The 21,699-nt window shown below is 44.9% G+C and overlaps 1 protein-coding gene across 1 annotated transcript; it reads left to right on the top strand.

Moving 5' to 3' along the window:
- The first annotated feature begins 17,750 nt into the window (after positions 1-17,750).
- On the top strand, positions 17,751-20,083 carry LOC125525793 (cytochrome P450 72A15-like). Its single transcript, XM_048690806.1, has 4 exons — positions 17,751-18,388; positions 18,488-18,732; positions 19,029-19,413; positions 19,489-20,083. The coding sequence occupies exons 1-4, from the start codon at positions 17,849-17,851 to the stop codon at positions 19,918-19,920; spliced, it is 1,602 nt and encodes a 533-aa protein (XP_048546763.1). The 5' UTR covers positions 17,751-17,848; the 3' UTR covers positions 19,921-20,083.
- The last annotated feature ends 1,616 nt before the right edge of the window (positions 20,084-21,699 follow it).

Genomic DNA, 21,699 nt, shown 5'->3' with positions numbered 1-21,699 from the left:
GGTAGGGTACGTAACCACCTCAAAGTTATCCTTTCCGATCGATCTATTCAAGAGTCCGTAGTAAAATAACACGAAGCTATTCTTTCTGTTCAATCTATCATAGAGTTCGTACTAGAATAACACCTTAAGACACAAATCAACCAAAACCCTAATGTCACCTAGATACTCCAATGTCACTTCAAGTATCCGTGGGTATGATTATACTATATGCATCACACAATCTTAGATTCATCTATTCAATCAACACAAAGAACCTCAAAGAGTGCCCCAAAGTTTCTACCGGAGAGTCAAGACGAAAACGTGTGCCAACCCCTATGCATAAGTTCACGGGGTCACAGAACTCGCAAGTTGATCACCAAAACATACATCAAGTGGATCACGTGATATCCCATTGTCACCACAGATAAGCACATGCAAGACATACATCAAGTGTTCTCAAATCCTTAAAGACTCAATCTGATAAAATAACTTCAAAGTGAAAACTCAATTCATCACAAGAGAGTAGAGGGGGAAGAAACATCATAAGATCCAACTATAATAGCAAAGCTCGCGATACATCAAGATCGTACCACCTCAAGAACACAAGAGAGAGAGAGAGATCAAACACATAGCTACGGGTACATACCCTCGGCCCCGAGGGTGAACTACTCCCTCCTTGTTATGGAGAGCGCTGGGATGATGAAGATGGCCACCGAAGAGGGATTCCCCCCTCCGGCAGGGTGCCGGAATGGGTCTAGATTGGTTTTCGGTGGCTATGGAGGCTTCTGGCAGCGGAACTCCCGATCTATTCTGCTCCCCGATGTTTTTAGGGTATATGGATATATATAGGAGAAAAAAGTCGGTCAGGGAGGCCACGAGAGGCCCACGAGGGTGGGGCGCGCCTAGGGGGGCAGGCGCGCCTCCTTGCCTCATGGCCACCTCGAAGCTTCCTTGACTTCAACTCCAAGTCTCCTGGATCACGTCGTTCCAAAAATCACGCTCCCGAAGGTTTCATTCCGTTTGGACTCCGTTTGATATTCCTTTTCTGCGAAACACTGAAACAAGGGAAAAAACAGAAACTGGCACTGGGCTCTGGGTTAATAGGTTAGTCCCAAAAATAATATAAAAGTGTTTAATAAATCCCATAAACATCCAAAACAGATAATATACTAGCATGGAACAATCAAAAATTATAGATACGTTGGAGACCTATCAAGCATCCCCAAGCTTAATTCCTGCTCGTCCTCGAGTAGGTAAATGATAAGAACATAATTTTTGATGTGGAATGCTACCTAACATAGTCATCAATGTAATCTTCTTTATTGTGGCATGAATGTTCAGATCCATAAGATTCAAGACAAAAGTTTAATATTGACATAAAAATAATAATACTTCAAGCATACTAACTAAGCAATCATGTCTTTTCAAAATAACATGGCCAAAGAAAGTTCATCCCTACAAAATCATATAGTTTGGTCATGCTCCATTTTCGTCACACAAGAATGCTCTCATCATGCACAACCCCGATGACAAGCCAAGCAATTGTTTCATACTTTAGTAATCTCAAACTTTTTTCAACTTTCACGCAATACATGAGCATGAACCATGGATATAGCACTATGGGTGGAATAGAATATAATGAGGGGGTTGTGTGGAGAAGACAAAAAGGAGAAAGTCTCACATCGACGCGGCTAATCAATGGGCTAGGGAGATGCCCATCAATTGATGTCAATGCAAGGAGTAGGGATTGCCATGCAACGGATGCACTAGAGCTATAAATGTATGAAAGCTCAACAAAAGAAACTAAGTGGGTGTGCATCCAACTTGCTTGCTCACGAAGACCTAGGGCACTTGAGGAGGCCCATTGTTGGAATATACAAGCCAAGTTCTATAATGAAAAATTCCTACTAGTATATGAAAGTGACAAAACAAGAGACTCTCTATCATAAAGATCATGGTGCTACTTTGAAGCACAAGTGTGGAAAAGTGATAGTAGCATTGCCCCTTTTTATTTTCTTTTATTTTTCTTTTGTTGGGCCTTCCATTTTTTTAGTTGGCCTTTCTTTGGGGGGGGCAATGCTCTATTAATTATTATCATCACACTTCTATTTATTTACAACTCAATGATTACAATTCAATACTAGAACAAGATATGACTCTATATGAATGCCTCCGGCGGTGTACTGGGATGGGCAATGAATCAAGAGTGACATGTATGATAAATTATGCATGGTGGCTTTGCCACAAATACGATGTCAACTACATGATCATGCAAGGAAATATGACAATGATGAAGTGTGTCATAATAAACGGAACGGTGGAAAGTTGCATGGCAATATATCTCAGAATGGCTATGGAAATGCCATAATAGGTAGGTATGGTGGCTGTTTTGAGGAAGATATAAGGAGGTTTATGTGTGATAGAGTGTATCATATCACGGGGTTTGGATGCACCGGCGAAGTTTGCACCAACTCTCAAGGTGAGAAAGGGCAATGCACGGTACCGAAGAGGCTAGCAATGATGGAAGGGTGAGAGTGCGTATAATCCATGGACTCAACATTAGTCATAAAGAACTCACATACTTATTGCAAAAATCTACAAGTCATCAAAAACCGAGCATTACGCGCATGCTCCTAGGGGGATAGATTGGTTGAAAAAGACCATCGCTCGTCCCGACCGCCACTCATAAGGAAGACAATCAAATAACACCTCATGTTTCAAATTTGTTACACAACGGTCACCATACGTGCATGCTACGGGACTTGCAAACTTCAACACAAGTATTTATCAAATTCACAATTACTCAACTAGCACAACTCTAATATCACTATCTTCGTATCTCAAAACAATTATCATGCATCAAACTTCTCTTAGTATTCAATGCACTTATATGAAAGTTTTTATTATATCAAAAGCAAATTACCATGCTGTTCTAAAGGACTTTCAAAATAATATAAGTGAATCATGAGAGATTAATTATTTCTATAGAATAAAACCACCACCGTGCTCTAAAATATATAAGTGAAGCACTAGAGCAAATGACAAACTACTCCAAAAGATATCAGTGAAGATCAATGAGTAGTTGAATAATTATGCAACTATGTGAAGACTCTCCCATTTAATAATTTCAGATCTTAATATTTTATTCAAACAACAAGCAAAATAAAGTAAAATGACATTCTAAGAATGGCAAACATCATGTGAAGAAGCAAAAACTTAGGATCAACCGAAACTAACCGATAGTTGTTGAAGAAGAAAGGTGGGATGCCAACCGGGGCATCCCCAAGCTTAGACGCTTGAGACTTCTTGAAATATTATTTTGGGATGCCTTGGGCATCCCCAAGCTTGAGCTTTTGTGTCTCCTTAATTCCTCTCATATCACGGTCTCCCTAAATCTCAAAAGCTTCATCTACACAAAACTCAACAAGGACTCGTGAGATAAGTTAGTATAAGCCAATGCAAAAACCTTATCATACTATACTGTAGCAAATCACTAAAATTATTATTAAACATTGCATACTAAATGCCTATGCATATTTAGTAGTCCTATCCTCAAATAGAATCATTAAAGAAGCAAACATATGCAAACATAACAGCAATCTGCCTAAACAGGACAGTGTGTAAAGAGTGCAGCAAGATCCATACTTCCCTACCTTCAAAAATTATGAAAGAAAATTCACACTGTAGTAAATTTATCATAGCTTATTATGCAAAAGGTTTCAACATTTTATCACATTCTGACTTTTCTAGGGAATTTTTGCAACAGCGGTAAACTTTCTGTTTTCAAACAGCAACATGTGGACTTGTAAAATAGGCATAGTAAAGGCTATCAATGCCACTTTTATTAAAATAAAAGATGCAAAACATTTTTCTAAATAACAGCAAGAAAATCCTAACAAGATAAATTGACGCTCCAAGCAAAACACATATCTTGTGGTGAATAAAAATATAGCTCCAAGTAAAGTTACCAATGAACGAAGACGAAAGAGGGGATGCCTTCCGGGGCATCCCCAAGCTTAGGCTCTTGGTTGTCCTTGAATATTGCCTTGGGGTGCCTTGGGCATCCCCAATCTTAGGCTCTTGCCACTCCTTATTCCATAGTCCATCGAATCTTTATCCAAAACTTGAAAACTTCACAACACAAAACTTATCAGAAAACTCGTAAGATCCGTTAGTATAAGAAAATAAATCACCACTTACGTACTGTTGTGAACTCATTATAAATTCATATTGGTGTAATATATACTGTATTCCAACTTTTCTATGGTTCATACCCTCCAATACTACTCATAGATTCATCAAAATAAGCAAACAACACATAGAAAACAGAATCTGTCAAAAACAAAACAGGCTGTAGTAATCTGTAGGTTCCGAATACCTCTGTAACTCCAAAAATCCTGAGAAATTAGGAAGTCCTAGGCAATTTTTTTATTAATGGACTGCAAGTGGAATTGGTATTTTATCGCTATCTAGTAAAACATTAAAATTATTCTCGTGAGCGCATACTTTCTATTTTTTACAGCAAGATCAAATAACAATCACCCAAGAAGATCCTAAAGGCTTTACTTGGCACAAACACTAATTAAAACATAAAAAACACAATCATAATAGAGGATAGATGATTTATTTATTACTAAACAGGAACAAAAATAAAATTGGGTTGCCTCCCAACAAGCGCTATCGTTTAACGCCCCTAGCTAGGCATGATGATTTCAATGATGCTCACGTAAAAGATAAGAATTGGAACATAAAGAGAGCATCATGAAGAATATTACTAGCACATTTAAGTCTAACCCACTTCCTATGCATAGGGATTTTGTGAGCAAACAACTTGTGGGAACAAGAATCAACTTGCATAAGAAGGTAAAACAAGCATAACTTCAAGATTTTCAACACATAGAGAGAGGAAACTTGATATTATTGCAACTCCTGCAAGCATATATTCCTCCCTCATAATAATTTTCAGTAGCATCATGAAGGAATTAACAATATAACTATCACACAAAGCATTCTTTTCATGATGCATAAACATAGAATTTTTATTACTCTCCACATAAGCAAATTTCTTCTCATGAATAGTGGTGGGAGCAAACTCAACAAAATAACTATCATGTGAAGCATAATCCAAATGAAAATTAAAATCATGATGACAAGTTTCATGGTTATATTTATTCTTTATAGCATACGTGTCATCACAATAATCATCATAGATAGGAGGCATGTTTTCATCATAATAAATTTTCACATCAAAACTTGGGGGACTAAAAATATCATCTTCATCAAACATAGCATACCCAAGCTTGTGGCTTTGAATATCATTAGCATCATGGATATTCATAGAATTCATACTAACAACATTGCAATCATGCTCATCATTCAAATATTTAGTGCCAAGCATTCTAATGCATTCTTCCTCTAGCAATTGAGCACAATTATCGGAATCCTTATTTTCATGGAAGACATTAAAAAGATGAAGTATATGAGGCACCCTCAATTCCATGTTTTTTGTAGTTTTCTTTTATAAACCAAACTAGTGCTAAAACAAGAAACAAAAAGGTTCGATTGCAAGATCTAAAGATGTACCTTCAAGAACTAACCTCCCCGGCAACGGCGCCAGAAAAGAGCTTGATGTCTACTACACAACCTTCTTCTTGTAGACGTTGTTGGGCCTCCAAGTGCAGAGGTTTGTAGGACAGTAGCAAATTTCCCTCAAGTGGATGACCTAAGGTTTATCAATCCGTGGGAGGCGTAGGATGAAGATGCTCTCTCTCAAGCAACCCTGCAACCAAATAACAAAGAGTCTCTTGTGTCCCCAACACACCCAATACAATGGTAAATTGTATAGGTGCACTAGTTCGGCGAAGAGATGGTGATACAAGTGCAATATGGATGGTAGATATAGGTTTTTGTAATCTGAAAATATAAAAACAGTAGGTAACTAATGATAAAAGTGAGCACAAACGGTATTGCAATGCTTTGAAACAAGGCCTAGGGTTCATACTTTCACTAGTGCAAATTCTCTCAACAATAATAACATAATTGAATCATATAACTATCCCTCAACATGCAACAAAGAGTCACTCCAAAGTCACTAATAGCAGAGAACAAACGAAGATATTATGGTAGGGTACGTAACCACCTCAAAGTTATCCTTTCCGATCGATCTATTCAAGAGTCCATAGTAAAATAACACGAAGCTATTCTTTCTGTTCAATCTATCATAGAGTTCGTACTAGAATAACACCTTAAGACACAAATCAACCAAAACCCTAATGTCACCTAGATACTCCAATGTCACCTCAAGTATCCGTGGGTATAATTATATGATATGCATCACACAATCTTAGATTCATCTATTCAACCAACACAAAGAACCTCAAAGAGTGCCCCAAAGTTTCTACCGGAGAGTCAAGACGAAAACATGTGCCAACCCCTATGCATAAGTTCACGAGGTCAGAGGACTCGTAAGTTGATCACCAAAACATACATCAAGTGGATCACGTGATATCCCATTGTCACCACAGATAAGCACATGCAAGACATACATCAAGTGTTCTCAAATCCTTAAAGACTCAATCCGATAAGATAACTTCAAAGGGAAAACTCAATTCATCACAATAGAGTAGAGGGGGAGAAACATCATAAGATCCAACTATAATAGCAAAGCTCGCGATACATCAAGATCGTACCACCTCAAGAACACGAGAGAGAGAGAGAGAGTGAGAGATCAAACACATAGCTACTGGTACATACCCCTCAGCCCCGAGGGTGAACTACTCCCTCCTCGTCATGGAGAGCGCCAGGATGATGAAGATGGCCACCGGAGAGGGATTCCCCCCTTCAGCAGGGTGCCAGAATGGGTCTAGATTAGTTTTCGGTGGCTACGGAGGCTTCTGGCAGCGGAACTCCCGATCTATTCTGCTCCCCGGTGTTTTTAGGTATATGGATATATATAGGTGAAAGAAGTCGGTCAGGGGAGCCACGAGGGGCCCACGAGGGTGGGGGCGCGCCCAGGGGGCAGGCACGCCTCCCTGCCTCGTGGCCACCTCGAAGCTTCCTTGACTTCAACTCCAAGTCTCCTAGATCACGTTCGTTCCAAAAATCACGCTCCCAAAGGTTTCATTCCATTTGGACTCCGTTTGATATTCCTTTTATGCGAAACACTAAAACAAGGAAAAAAACAGAAACTGGCACTGGGCCCTGGGTTAATAGGTTAGTCCCAAAAATAATATAGAAGTGTTTAATAAAGCCCATAAACATCCAAAACAGATAATATAATAGGATGGAACAATCAAAAATTATAGATACGTTGGAGATGTATCATATGCCAAACTCTCCAAGTGTGTAATTGCAGTTACACAAGTAGATTACTTGGGGCATGTTATTTCTGCTGAGGGAGTTGCTACTGATCCCTCTAAAGTGGCAGAAGTGGTTGACTGGCCCATTCCCACTACATCCAAACAACTCAGAGGATTCTTGGGCCTCTGTGGATATTATAGAAGATTTTTCAAGAACTTTGGATCCATAGCCAGACCTTTGCATGATGTGCTCAAGAAAGACAGTTTCTCCTAGACTGACGAACAAACTAGTGCTTTCCAACAGTTGAAACAAGCAGTGACTAATGCCCCAATGCTAGCCCTACCAAATTTTACTGAGCCCTTTGTCCTGGAGACAGATGCTTCTGGAACTGGGATAGGAGCAATAATGATGCAGCAAGCGAAACCAATAGCATATTATAGCTCCTCCCTCTGTCCAAAGAATGTTGCCCTGTCCACTTATGAGAAGGAAGCACTAGCAATTCTGGCTGCTTTAAAGAAATGGAGGCACTACTTCCTGGGCAATGATCTCATCATAAAAACAGACCACCAGAGTCTGCAATTTATGACAAATCAAAAGGAACACCAGCATACAACACAAACTGATGTTGAAGCTCCTAGAGTTTAACTTTACTCTGCAGTACAAAAAGGGCAAGGAAAACATTGTTGCTGATGCCCTATCAAGAAAAACCTCACTCTTGGCTATTTCCCTGGTCACTCCACAGTGGATTTCTGTAGTAGAAAAGTCCTATGCCAATGACGGCACTTGCCAATCTCTCCTGGAAAAGCTCCTGTTGTCCCCTGACCATTCAGTGAACCAAAACACTCTGCATTCTGGCATTATCAGACACAAAGGAAGAATTTATGTGGGCAAGGATTTATCTTTGAGAAAGAAACTTCTGGCTGCACTTCATGCTTCTGCTTTGGGAGGCCACTCAGGTATGAAAGCTACATATAACAGAATCAAGCAAATCTTCTACGTTATGAATATGTGTATTACTACTATCGAGATTCAATAAGAATAGACCACTCTTCAAGGGTGCATGACCATAAAAGATATTACTCATATAAATAGAACAACCATTATTCTCTGATTTAAATGAATAACCGTCTCGCATTAAACAAGATCCAGATATAATGTTCATGCTCAACGCTGGCACCAAATAACAATTATTTAGGTCTAATATTAATCCCGAAGGTAGATGTAGAGGTAGCGTGCCGACCGCGATCACATTGACTTTGGAACCGTTTCCCACGCGCATCGTCACCTCGTCCTTAGCCAATCTTCGCTTAATCCGTAGCCCCTGTTTCGAGTTGCAAATATTAGCAACAGAACTAGTATCAAATACCCAGGTGCTACTGCGAGCATTAGTAAGGTACACATCAATAACATGTATATCACATATACCTTTGTTCACTTTGCCATCCTTCTTATCCGCCAAATACTTGGGGCAGTTCCGCTTCCAGTGACCAGTCTGCTTGCAGTAGAAGCACTCAGTTTCAGGCTTAGGTCCAGACTTGGGTTTCTTCTCTTGAGCAGCAACTGGCTTGCTGTTCTTCTTGAAGTTCCCCTTCTTCTTTCCTTTGCCCTTTTTCTTGAAACTAGTGGTCTTGTTGACCATCAACACTTGATGCTCTTTCTTGATTTCTACCTCCGCAGCTTTCAGCATCGCGAAGAGCTCGGGAATAGTCTTGTTCATCCCTTGCATATTATAGTTCATCACGAAGCTCTTGTAGCTTGGTGGCAGTGATTGGAGAATTCTGTCAATGACGCAATCATCTGGAAGATTAACTCCCAATTGAATCAAGTGATTATTATACCCAGACATTTTGAGTATATGCTCACTGACAGAACTGTTCTCCTCCATCTTCCAGCTATAGAACTTATTGGAGACTTCATATCTCTCAATCCGGGCATTTGCTTGAAATATCAACTTCAACTCCTGGAACATCTCATATGCTCCATGACGTTCAAAACGTCGTTGAAGTCCCGATTCTAAGCCGTAAAGCATGGCACACTGAACTATCGAGTAGTCATCAGCTTTGCTCTGCCAGACGTTCATAACATCTGGCGTTGCTCCAGCAGCAGGCCTGGCACCCAGCGGTGCTTCCAGGACGTAATTCTTCTGTGCAGCAATGAGGATAATCCTCAAGTTACGGACCCAGTCCGTGTAATTGCTACCATCATCTTTCAACTTTGCTTTCTCAAGGAACGCATTAAAATTCAACGGGACAACAGCACGAGCCATCTATGTACAATCAACATAAACAAGCAAGATACTATCAGGGACTAAGTTCATGATAAATTTAAGTTCAATTAATCATATTACTTAAGAACTCCCACTTAGATCGACATCCCTCTAATCCTCTAAGTGATCACGTGATCCAAATCAACTAAACCATGTCCGATCATCACGAGAGATGGAGTAGTTTCATCGGTGAACATCATTATGTTGATCATATCTACTATATGATTCACGCTCGACCTTTCGGTCTCCGTGTTCCGAGGCCATATCTGTATATGCTTGGCTCGTCAAGTATAACCTGAGTATTCTGCGTGCGCAACTGTTTTGCACCCGTTGTATTTGAACGTAGAGCCTATCACACCCGATCATCACGTGGTGTCTCAGCACGAAGAACTTTCGCAACGGTGCATACTCAGGGAGAACACTTCTTGATAATTTAGTGAGAGATCATCTTATAATGCTACCGTCAATCAAAGCAAGATAAGATGCATAAAAGATAAACATCACATGCAATCAATATAAGTGATATGATATGGCCATCATCATTTTGTGCCTATGATCTCCATCTCCGAAGCACCGTCATGATCACCATCGTCACCGGCGCGACACCTTGATCTCCATCGTAGCATCGTTGTCGTCTCGCCAATCTTATGCTTTCACGACTATCACTACCGTTTAGTAATAAAGTAAAGCATTACATCGCGATTGCATTGCATACAATAAAGCGACAACCATATGGCTCCTGCCAGTTCCCGATAACTCGGTTACAAAACATGATCATCTCATACAATAAATTCTGCATCATGCCTTGACCATATCACATCACAACATGCCCTGCAAAAACAAGTTAGACGTCCTCTACTTTGTTGTTGCAAGTTTTACGTGGCTGCTACGGGCTTAAGTAAGAACCAATCTCACCTACGCATCAAAACCACAACGATAGTTTGTCAAATAGACTCCGTTTTAACCTTCGCAAGGACTGGGCGTAGCCACACTCGGTTCAACTAAAGTTGGAGAGACAGTCGCCCGCAAGCCATCTATGTGCAAAGCACGTCGAGGGAACCGGTCTCGCGTAAGCGTACGCGTAAGGTTGGTCCGGGTCGTCTCGTCCAACAATACCGCCGAACCAAAGTATGACATGCTGGTAGGCAGTATGACTTGTATCGTCCACAACTCACTTGTGTTCTACTCGTGCATATAACATCAACATAAATAACCTAGGCTCGGATGCCACTGTTGGGTTTCGTAGTAATTTCAAAAAATTTCCTACGCACACGCAAGATCATGTGATGCATAGCAACGAGGGGGAGAGTGTTGTCTACGTACCCAACGCAGACCGACTGCGGAAGCGATGACACGACGTAGAGGAAGTAGTCGTACGTCTTCACGATCCAACCGATCAAGCACCGAAACTACGGCACCTCCGAGTTCGAGCACACGTTCAGCTCGATGACGATCCCCGGACTCCGATCCAGCAAAGTGTCGGGGAAGAGTTCCGTCAGCACGACGGCGTGGTGACGATCTTGATGTACTACAGCAGCAGGGCTTCGCCTAAACTCCGCTACAGTATTATCGAGGTATATGGTGGCAGGGGGCACCGCACACGGCTAAGGAATAGATCACGTGGATCAACTTGTGTGTCTAGAGGTGTCCCCTGCCTCCGTATATAAAGGAGTAGAGGGGGGAGGCTGGCCAGCCAAGGAGGAGGGCGCAGGAGAGTCCTACTCCCTCTAGGAGTAGGATTCCCCCCCCCCCAATCCTAGTCGGAATAGGATTCGTGGAGGGGGAAAAGAGGAGGAGGGGGCCGGCCACCTCTCCTAGTCCTAATAGGACTAGGGGAAGGGGGAGGCGCACAGCCCATCTAGGGCAGCCTCTTCTCTTTTCCACCAAGGCCCACTATGGCCCATATAGCTCCCGGGGGGTTCCGGTAACCCTCCCGGTATTCCGGTAAAATCCCGATTTCACCCGGAACACATCCGATATCCAAACATAGGCTTCCAATATATCAATCTTTACGTCTCGACCATTTCGAGACTCCTCGTCATGTCCATGATCACATCCGGGACTCCGAACAACCTTCGGTACATCAAAATGCATAAACTCATAATATAACTGTCATCGTAACCTTAAGCGTGCGGACCCTACGGGTTCGAGAACAATGTAGACATGACCGAGACACGTCTCCGGTCAATAACCAATAGCGGGACCTGGATGCCCATATTGGCTCCTACATATTCTACGAAGATCTTTATCGGTCAGACCGCATAACAACATACGTTGTTCCCTTTGTCATCGGTATGTTACTTGCCCGAGATTCGATCGTCGGTATCCAATACCTAGTTCAATCTCGTTACCGGCAAGTCTCTTTACTCGTTCCGTAATACATCATCTCACAACTAACATATTAGTTGTAATGCTTGCAAGGCTTATGTGATGTGTATTACCGAGAGGGCCCAGAGATACCTCTCCGACAATCGGAGTGACAAATCCTAATCTCGATATACGCCAACCCAACATCTACCTTCGGAGACACCTTTAATGCTCCTTTATAATCACCCAGTTACGTTGTGACGTTTGGTAGCACCCAAAGTGTTCCTCCGGCAAACGGGAGTTGCATAATCTCATAGTCATAGGAACATGTATAAGTCATGAAGAAAGCAATAGCAACATACTAAATGATCGTGTGCTAAGCTAATGGAATGGGTCATGTCAATCAGATCATTCAACTAATGATGTGACCTCGTTAATCAAATAACAACTCATTGTTCATGGTTAGGAAACATAACCATCTTTGATTAACGAGCTAGTCAAGTAGAGGCATACTAGTGACACTTTGTTTGTCTATGTATTCACACATGTATTATGTTTCCGGTTAATACAATTCTAGCATGAATAATAAACATTTATCATGATTATAAGGAAATAAATAATAACTTTATTATTGCCTCTAGGGTATATTTCCTTCAGTGACTACATTTTTATCAGTCAAATCTGGCAAGACATGTTTAAGGGGATGGGCACTGAACTGCGCTACAGTTCTGCATACCACCCGCAGTCGGATGGCCAAACGGAGCGCGTGAACCAATGCATTGAAAACTACCTGCGATGCCTGACATCAACTCAGCCCAAGAAGTGGGCACAACATCTATCCATGGCAGAGTACTGGTACAACACCTCATACCATTCCTCTCTACAGAAACATTGTTCGAAGCAGCCTATGGATACCCACCTCTCAATATTTGCGAGAACATTCTGCCGGATAACCTGACAACAGAAGCTCAGCAGTTCTTCACTGACAGAGATGCACTACTCCAGCGCCTGAAAACCAACTTAACTGCAGCTCAAGCACGCATGAAGAAGTACGCAGATCGTAAACGCACTGAGAGTACTAGAAGTAGGTGACATGGTATATCTCAAGATGCAACCCTACCATCTGAATTCTTTCGGCGCACGCTCTCACATTAAGCTACAGAGCAAATACTACGGGCCCTTCCGTGTCACAGCTAAAGTGGGACGAGTCGCTTACAAGCTCCTCTTACCTGACAGCACCAACATCCACCCGGTGTTTCACGTCAGCCAGTTGAAGAAGCACGTTGGGCAATCAGCTATTCCTTGCACTAACCTTCCTCTGGTTCGAGCAGACGGCATGATACTTACTGAACCAGTCCTGGTTTTGGAGACTCGCCAGGTACCGCGCAACAACCTGCTGGTAGTCCAGTGGCTCGTCCAATGGGCAAACTTGCCACCTGATGAAGCGTCATGGGAAGACGTGGCATTCATGAAGAAGACATTCCCTGCATTCTTCAAAGCGACCATTGATCGCTGGTTCAACAGATCACCTCCTTGAGGACAAGCTCGATTTCGCACGGGAGCATTGTCAGGTCTGCATCTTCAGTTAACAAGTGTCTCTCTTCTTCAGTTAACAACTGGCCCAGATTCACCTTCGAACCGACAATTGTACGGCTCGCGATGCTCGTCGTCCCACTGTACCATTTCGTCCGTTTCCTGTAGCATTTCATCTACGCCACTGTAGCCGTCACCCAGTGTCAGCTGAGTTATAAAGCTCACACCCAACGTCTTGTAATGCATCGTTTATTCATGAGACCATTTCATTACTCAAAGCATATATCTTATAGTAATACAAAACCCTAGCGGGCGCCTACTTTCCCCTCATGTTCGTGAGATCTAGATCAAAATCCTCCTCAAATTCTCAATCGGGGTGTGACAGTCCTGCTTCTCGTCCTTGTCCAGGAGCGACGACGTCCATGCCATGGACTGGCCGCAGAGGTCGGGGTAGCCGAGGCCCCTCAGATCCAGGTGGTGCGCGCACTCGTCGGGTAGGAGAAGGGCACGGCGGCTCAGAGCGTCCAGCTCATCGCTGGCAGAGGGACGACGCCTCACCGGAGGTCAGGGGCGCGAGCTCTGCCGGAGGTCCTGTCTGGCATCGTGGAAGACGCATGGCACGGAGGAAGAGATGATGAAAGGTGTGGCCGACGGTGGGCTTCCGGTCGCGGCGACGGGAGCCGATGGGGGCGGTGTGGTCGGGTGCGAGTGTAGGCGGTTGTTGCCTCCTCTCGAGCGGATCGAGAATAGGGGGTTGGGAGCAGGGGGTTGATTGCATGCTTTTTTTGGATCCAGGGGTGTGTATGTAATTATTTTGTCAAGTCCTTACAAATTGGCCCTACCTGTCAGAAAGTGGTTAAATGGGCCAAATCACCTGATCAGTGCTTTCTGCAATAAGTTTAGTGCGAACCCAGCGATTTTTGCAACGGATTGCCGATTTGGTGGTCTTCTGCAAATCACCACAAATGTGGTAGTTTTCTGCTTTTAACTCAGGTAGAGGACAATGGTGTGCCTTGATGTGCCCTCGGAAAGGTCGGATGTGCCACACCACCATCCATCCACCACCGAAAAGGGCCTTCTCGTCCCGCTCAAATGGTGGCACCCACCCAAAGCTCACATAGGAACCTGCGACTGGACCAACCATAGAACCTAACGTCGTCTGCCCAACGTGTCCGACATGGTTGTTGAGGCCATCAATCTCGTCCAGCAGCTTGCCCCGAGGAAGTGGGACGGTGTCGTGCACCGGTCCATCGGGATTTAGTAGAGAGATGAGGAGAAGAGCAAGCACTTCGCCCTGCAGACTCTGATGAGGAGATGAGAGGCCAGGCTTCGCAGCTTTCGACTCCCGATCTCTGATGTGTATGCGTAGTTGTTTTCCTGACTTACTGAATAATGAAAAATGTTGTTCTCGTAATAGTACAATTTGGTGACGAAACATTGCAGTTTGGTTTCTACGGGTTTGGCATAACGTGTTATTGTGCTGAAGCCTACCAACATTCCTATAATTTGGATGATGAGAGTCCACTTAGTTTGAGCTGCAATTGTAATACTTGAGACCAGCTTGAGTTTGATTGAGGTCGTCACTAGCCTTCCCATTACCCTGTTTGTTTTTCTTTCATTGTTGACCCGTGGCAGATGAAGCATTATAAATGTAATAATAAGGGGAACTCCATTGTCATGTAATTTTTGTACAATGTTTTTTTATCGTTTATCTACACTCACAAACCATGTTGGAACCAAAATCGTATCAGCGAGGGAAAACAAAGTTTGAGAGAGTTCTGCTTTATCAGATAGAGAATTTTCGTCATTCAAGATCAATTAAGAATGTGATGTGGTTTATCAGACAGTTATTTATTTTAAAATATTGCACCTTTAGGAATAAAACGTGTTGTTAGGTAGTTAGGGCATCTCCAGCGCCTGACGCCCAAATCGCCCGCATACGTTCGGACCACGGAAGCCATTCAACGCGGGCCTTTATTGGTTCGCTCGACGGTCCGGATGTGTTTTTCCCACAAATCGGAGACAAATGTGGGGGGCTTTGCAGGCGTCCAGGCCGTTGCCAAGTCCGCGTCTGATCGCCCTGGCCCACCCAAACCCCCTCCCTCGTCCGCGCGTGCTTCTTGCCCGAAACGGTCAGCGCCGCTCCATAGTGTCAGTGCCGCATTCATGCCAGCCAGAGCAGACATGACCTCTCACTGGCACCAGCATTGAACCGGCGCATCGGCCGAGAGAGCACCAATCGTGCCGTTTCCCGGTGGACGCGACTACTCCGTGTTAAAACGACACCATGGTTGTCTGTCCATCCGTCTGATGCCCACATTAATGACACCTGTTCCCGAGGCGGCTACTCCAGCGCCACCCGTCCATCCCTCTGCCGCCCACCATTGCCGACTCGCCCGCTATATAAACTGCAACCCCGGCCATAGTCGCATTCATCCTCCTCCAGTCCTTTTCTCCTCTTCCGCACCATCCCACCATGGCCTCCTCGTGGTCCAAAGCTCTCCGGGACCGACTGTCGCCGGAGCAGAAGAAGGAGATGGCCGCCATTGCTGCTGGCTGGCCGGTAGGCAGCCGACCGGAGGCCGACGACGTCCCAATGGTGGACGTGGCCCAGGATAAGCCGGCGCCACCCTTGCCGGTGCATTGCACCATGATCATCGGTGAGGTCCATGCCCATTATATGGACATGGTGCAAGAGGAGCAGTTCCGGGAGGCACATGCCGCCGACGCCTACAACCACCAGCTCCTCCAGGAGCACCAGCAGGCGGAGGAGCAGCTCAACGCCGTTAGGGAGATCGCGTCGGATGCGGACGTGGCGGAGCAAGCGGCGCTGCTCAAGTCCTACCACTCGAAACATCCGCCTTGCCGGCTGGCAATACCACCAGCATTAGGCGAAACTGGAGGCCACCTACAAGGAGTTCGACGAGGCGACAGATGAGGTGTGGGGCAAGATCGACGACGCGGAGGACATTGCTGACTCCAGCGAGGCCGCGCCCAGCCGCCACGACCATGAAGACGGCACGTCCGCCGGCGCCGCTGGCAGCGAGGAAGAGTAGCGCACAGTAGGTTGCCGCTGCTCGGGATCCTAAAAGGCCATCGCTGCTCCCCTTCTGTTTAAGCCAAGCTTGGTGGGCTGAGCATCGTCGGCCGATTAGTCGCTTGGCGGCGACGTGGAGGCGGACAATTTCACTTCACAGGGCTCCGGAAGGGAGCTGGAGAGCGTCGAGGCAGAACTGGAGAAGATGAAGCTTCAGTTCTCGGGGATCATGGTCTGACATGGGGAACAGGCGCCGGCGATCATTTAGTTTAGGTCTAGAATAGAAGTATGTCCGAAATTATAACTCCAGTTTCAGACGTGCTCCGCTTTTAGTTGAAGTATGTCCGTAATGTAATGAATTTCGTCATGTTTATATGAAATCCACCTTGTTTGCATAAATCTCTTCCGGTTCATATAAAAATCCGCTTGGTTTGCATGAATTTCGTCTAGTTGGTTTAAAAAGTTGTTGAAGTATATGTAGACATCATTGGATGGCCGCCTCCTACATCCGTGTCTACCGACTGGTTCCGCCTGTCCACGGACGGATGTGGGAGAAAATCTGCGGGTCGGCTTTGGAGACGCCATTACACTATGCTTCTGTTACTCAAGAAACGACAGAGTTAGGTAGTCGAGATATTCTAGTATTTTTCTATTAGTTTCTCGTGTCTATGGATATGAATACACACACAAAGTATTTGATTTGTGCAATTTATTCTTTGAAACCTAGATTTTTACAACTTTTTGGTGGTTAAAATGTGCAAATGGGTAGTTTGCACATTTGGAAGCCTGAAACTGCGTAAAAATGTTTCTGTGTAAGTTTCATGTATAGAAACATGCAACACGGTGGTTTACACATTTTAAAGCCCAAAGGCTCACATTTTAACCACCAGCTCCTCCACTTGTGCATTTCTTGGGTTAGAAATGTACACCCTTTGTGCTGCTTAGTGCATAGTTATCGGCAGGTGTCCATCTTACTGTTCGACGATTGCCATTTGTACACACTGTGAACTGATAATTTCTGGTCGGTGCAAGCCCCAGGTATGTCGTATGCTCTGACCTCACACAAGCAGGAGGAAGCACCCATGAAACTGCAACCGCATGGTGCGTGGGGGGCCATCCTCCTTCGTCCCCTTTAATTTATCCACCAAGATCCCAAATGGAATTTGCCAAGATCCCTACTCCTTTGGAACCAAGCCATTGACATTTGTGGCTTTCTTTGACCGACATATCGCCATGGCGCACCATCAACCGTGGTGCAAGAAACCTTAAACAAATGGACACTTGAGACCTCACTGTCCAGTGAGACCTCTATATATCCAGAATTCTGACCAAAAACATCACCAATCCAGTCCTGCACTTCGCTATCCTGTAAACATCACCTTCTTCTCACCCACCACTAGCTCCTCTGACGAGTGAGGAGCAGAGTAATGGATCCAGGACCGTGGATGAGTAGTCCGGCTGCACTCTCAGTACTGTCATGGATCTGCGGCGGCCTCGTGGCCGCCGTGCTCCTCTGGCAAGCCGCCCGGCTGCTCGACCAGCTGTGGTGGCGGCCGAGGCGGCTGGAGCGGGCGCTCCGCGCGCAGGGCCTCCCCGGCACGCGGTACCGCTTCCTCCTCGGCGACGTCAACGACTACGCCCGGCAGACCAAGGCGGCGTCGTCGGGGCCGCCGATGCCGCCGCGCTGCCACAACGTCGGCCCCCGCGCCATGCCGTTCCTCTACAGCACCATCCAGGAGCACGGCACGCCGTGCATCTCCTGGTTCGGTCCCGTCCCCAAGGTGAGCATCACCGACCCTGCCCTGGTCCGGGAGGTGATGTCCAGCAAGCTCGCCCGCGACGTCGAGAAGTTCAAGTTCCCGGCGCTCACCAGGCTGCTCGCCGACGGGGTGGGGAACTACGAGGGCGACAGGTGGGCCAAGCACCGGAGGATCCTCAACCCCGCCTTCCATGCCGAGAAGCTCAAGGTGTGTATGTCTCACTCACCTTCACGCAGTTGTTGTTCCACACTGTCTATGTGCTTCTTGATATCCATGGCTGGGCTGCTGAGCTTGGTTAATTTGCAGCTCATGTTGCCGGCGTTCACTGCGTGCTGTGAGGAGCTCGTTGGCCGGTGGGAACGGTCCCTTGGGCCTGACGGCTCCTGGGAGGTGGATGTCTGCCCGGAGCTCCAGAGCCTGACCGGAGATGTCATCTCGCAGACGGCGTTCGGCAGCAGTTACCTGGAAGGGAGAAGGATTTTTCAGCTGCAGACTGAGCAAATTGGGCGATTCATGGCAGCGATCAGCAAGATTATGATTCCCGGTTACATGTGAGTTGCTACTTCTTTTCTTTTCTAACTACTTGCTGGTAGACTGGTACTACTAATTGAAGTTCATTAGCACTTCATTAGACTCTGTGTACCAAAATATGTGAAATGAAAAGTAGTAATACTGCAATCATTTAACAGTAAAATTTACTCAACTACTATAATCTACTTCCTCCGTCCAACAATATAAGAGTGTTTTGCAAGTTATGTAACTTGCAAAACGCTTTTATATTATGAGACGGGTGGAGTATTTACCTAAGCAGAGCGATATTCTTTTCCCTTACAACCTTATTTTTCAGGTCCTTTCCTACCAAAAATAACCGAAGGATGCATCAAATTAACAACGAGATTGAGTCCATCTTGCGGGGCATAATTGCAAAAAGGATGCAAGCTATTCAGGAAGGAGAAAGCACAAAAGATGACTTACTCGGCTTATTACTAGAGTCTAACATGACAGACACAGATGAAAATGGCCAATCCACCCTAGGAATGTCATCAGATGAAGTCATGGAGGAGTGCAAGTTGTTCTATTTTGCAGGAATGGAGACAACATTAATATTGCTTACATGGACAATGATTGTACTTAGCATGCACCCGGAGTGGCAGGACCGTGCAAGGGAGGAGGTTCTTGGCCTATTTGGAAAACACAAACTCGAGTATGAGGGTGTTAATCGGCTCAAAATTGTGAGTACCAATTTGAAGTTACTTAATTTGCTACAAACAACTAGAAGTACAATGTCTTATTAACATGATGTGCAGGTGACAATGATTCTATATGAAGTTCTTCGGTTGTACCCACCGGCTACTGTATTCACCCGGAAAACATATAAGAAGATTGAGATTGGGGGCATCACGTACCCAGCCGGTGTGATGTTTGAGATGCCAGTGTTGTACATCCACCACGACACGGACATTTGGGGAGAAGATGTGCACCAATTCAACCCGGATAGGTTTGCCGAGGGGATCTCCAAGGCGTCCAAGGACCCGGGCGCATTTTTCCCATTCGGTTGGGGGCCACGGATCTGTATCGGCCAGAACTTCGCGTTGCTTGAGGCCAAGATGGCATTGTGCATGATCCTTCAACGCTTTGAGTTTGAGCTCACACCGTCATACACCCATACGCCGCATAGCGTGATGATGTTGCGTCCCATGCATGGTGCTCCGATTAGGCTTCACACTATCTCTTCATAATCTCATGCTCAGACTAGGCTTCACATTATCTCTTTGTAGTATCATACGCATGGCATTCGCCTCCTATGTGATATGTATGTAGTCTTATCCGCGGCAGGTTTTAGTCACCATCTGTGTTTTTTACTAATAAAAGTCCAACAATTTTGGACTCATGAGAACTCAATTGACTTAGGAAAACTATTTTGTATTGTGCTTCTCTTGTGTTTTTTAGAAAAATAGCAAGTTTTATTCATCAACTATAGGATTACAGTCAACTAATACTATATATGAGACACAGTTTAGTACATGGCGCAACTACCACCTGATCTGCCATAAGTTGGCTAGACATTGAGGGCCTGTTTGGTTCCCTCCGTGAAGAAGCTGCCTGTCTCAGGTAGCGATCTCTCAGGAGTCCGATTTAGGATAGGTAGCGATCTTTCGGGCGTCCGATTTAGAAGGCCTGAGGCTGAGATTGTTGCCTGAGCAGCCGGCTGCCTGTCAGGGCAACAACCACACTCTCTGAGCAACCATATTGTGATCACGCTCAATTTTAAGGAGGAAAAACTCACAAGCACACATGAGACGTGCGCCTAATCTCAGCCATCAAGTGACTGTAAATAGATCGATCAAGTGAAGTGCATGACATGATATTAAAATCAGTTATGCAATCGGGTTATATCACAATGGACAACTTAGACCATTGCAAAGGCAGTGCACTGGTCTCAGACTATAATACATCGTTGTGGTGAGACAAGTATGTGTATGCGGCAAAAATGACCACTTCATTGGGATCTCGAAGGAGCATCCAAGTTGAAAGTGCTAGTGATCGACTAGAGGGGGGTGAATATGCGATTTTTACGAAGTTCTTCAAAACATGTAAGTTTCGAAGACAGACGATAGAAATAAACCTATTACCATGCAGCGGAAGGTAGACTACACTAGGCAAACCATAGTCAAGTATTCAATGAAGTGAAAGCACAATGACTAATAACAGTTAGGCAGTAAGGATCAGGTAGGAAGATATTGTGAAGCCAATCAGAACAAGTAATCACTCAGTGAAGTCAAATGGATAATGCAAATAGGTACTGACTTCACAAGAGCCAACTGTAAATAAAGAGATGGGAAAGATAGAACTAGTGTGCGGGATGAAGACAAAGGTTTGGTAGACCAGTTCCAACTGCGGTGACAGTTGTACGTCTGGTTAGGGCGGATAGATATTTAAACCTGAGGACACACAGTCCCAGACACCTACTCCTGAACCGCAGCTCAGGACACTTAGTCCTCACCGTATTCCCCTTGAGCTAAGGTCACACAGACCTCGCCCAATCACTCTGGTAAGTCTTCAAGGTAGACTTTCAAACCTTCACAGACTTCGTTCACCGGCGATCCACAATGACTCTTGGATGCTCAGAACGCGACGCCTAACCGGCTGGAGAATTCACAGTCCTCAAGTGTAATAAGTCTTCAGATCACACAGACAGGAAGACTTAAGTGATGCCTAACACTCTTTGGCTCTGGGTGGTTAGGGCTTTATCCTTTCAAGGAATTCTCTCTCAAAGGCTTCGAGGTCGGTTGCTCTCAAACGACATAAGCCGTGCTTTAACTCTGAGCAGCCAACCCTTTATGGTTGTAGGGGGTGGGCTATTTATAGCCACTAGGCAACCCGACCTGATTTGTCCGAAATGACCCTGGGTCACTAAGGAACTGACACGTGTTCCAACGGTCAGATTTCAAACACACACGACAACTTTACTTGGGCTACAAGCAAAGCTGACTTATCCAACTCTGGACAAGATTTGC

This window comes from Triticum urartu, chromosome 1 (assembly GCF_003073215.2).
Source record: "Triticum urartu cultivar G1812 chromosome 1, Tu2.1, whole genome shotgun sequence".
In the NCBI taxonomy this organism is placed as follows: domain Eukaryota; kingdom Viridiplantae; phylum Streptophyta; class Magnoliopsida; order Poales; family Poaceae; genus Triticum; species Triticum urartu.
The sequence above is the reverse complement of the archived record's forward strand: the minus strand, read 5'-3'. Positions and strand labels throughout refer to the sequence as shown.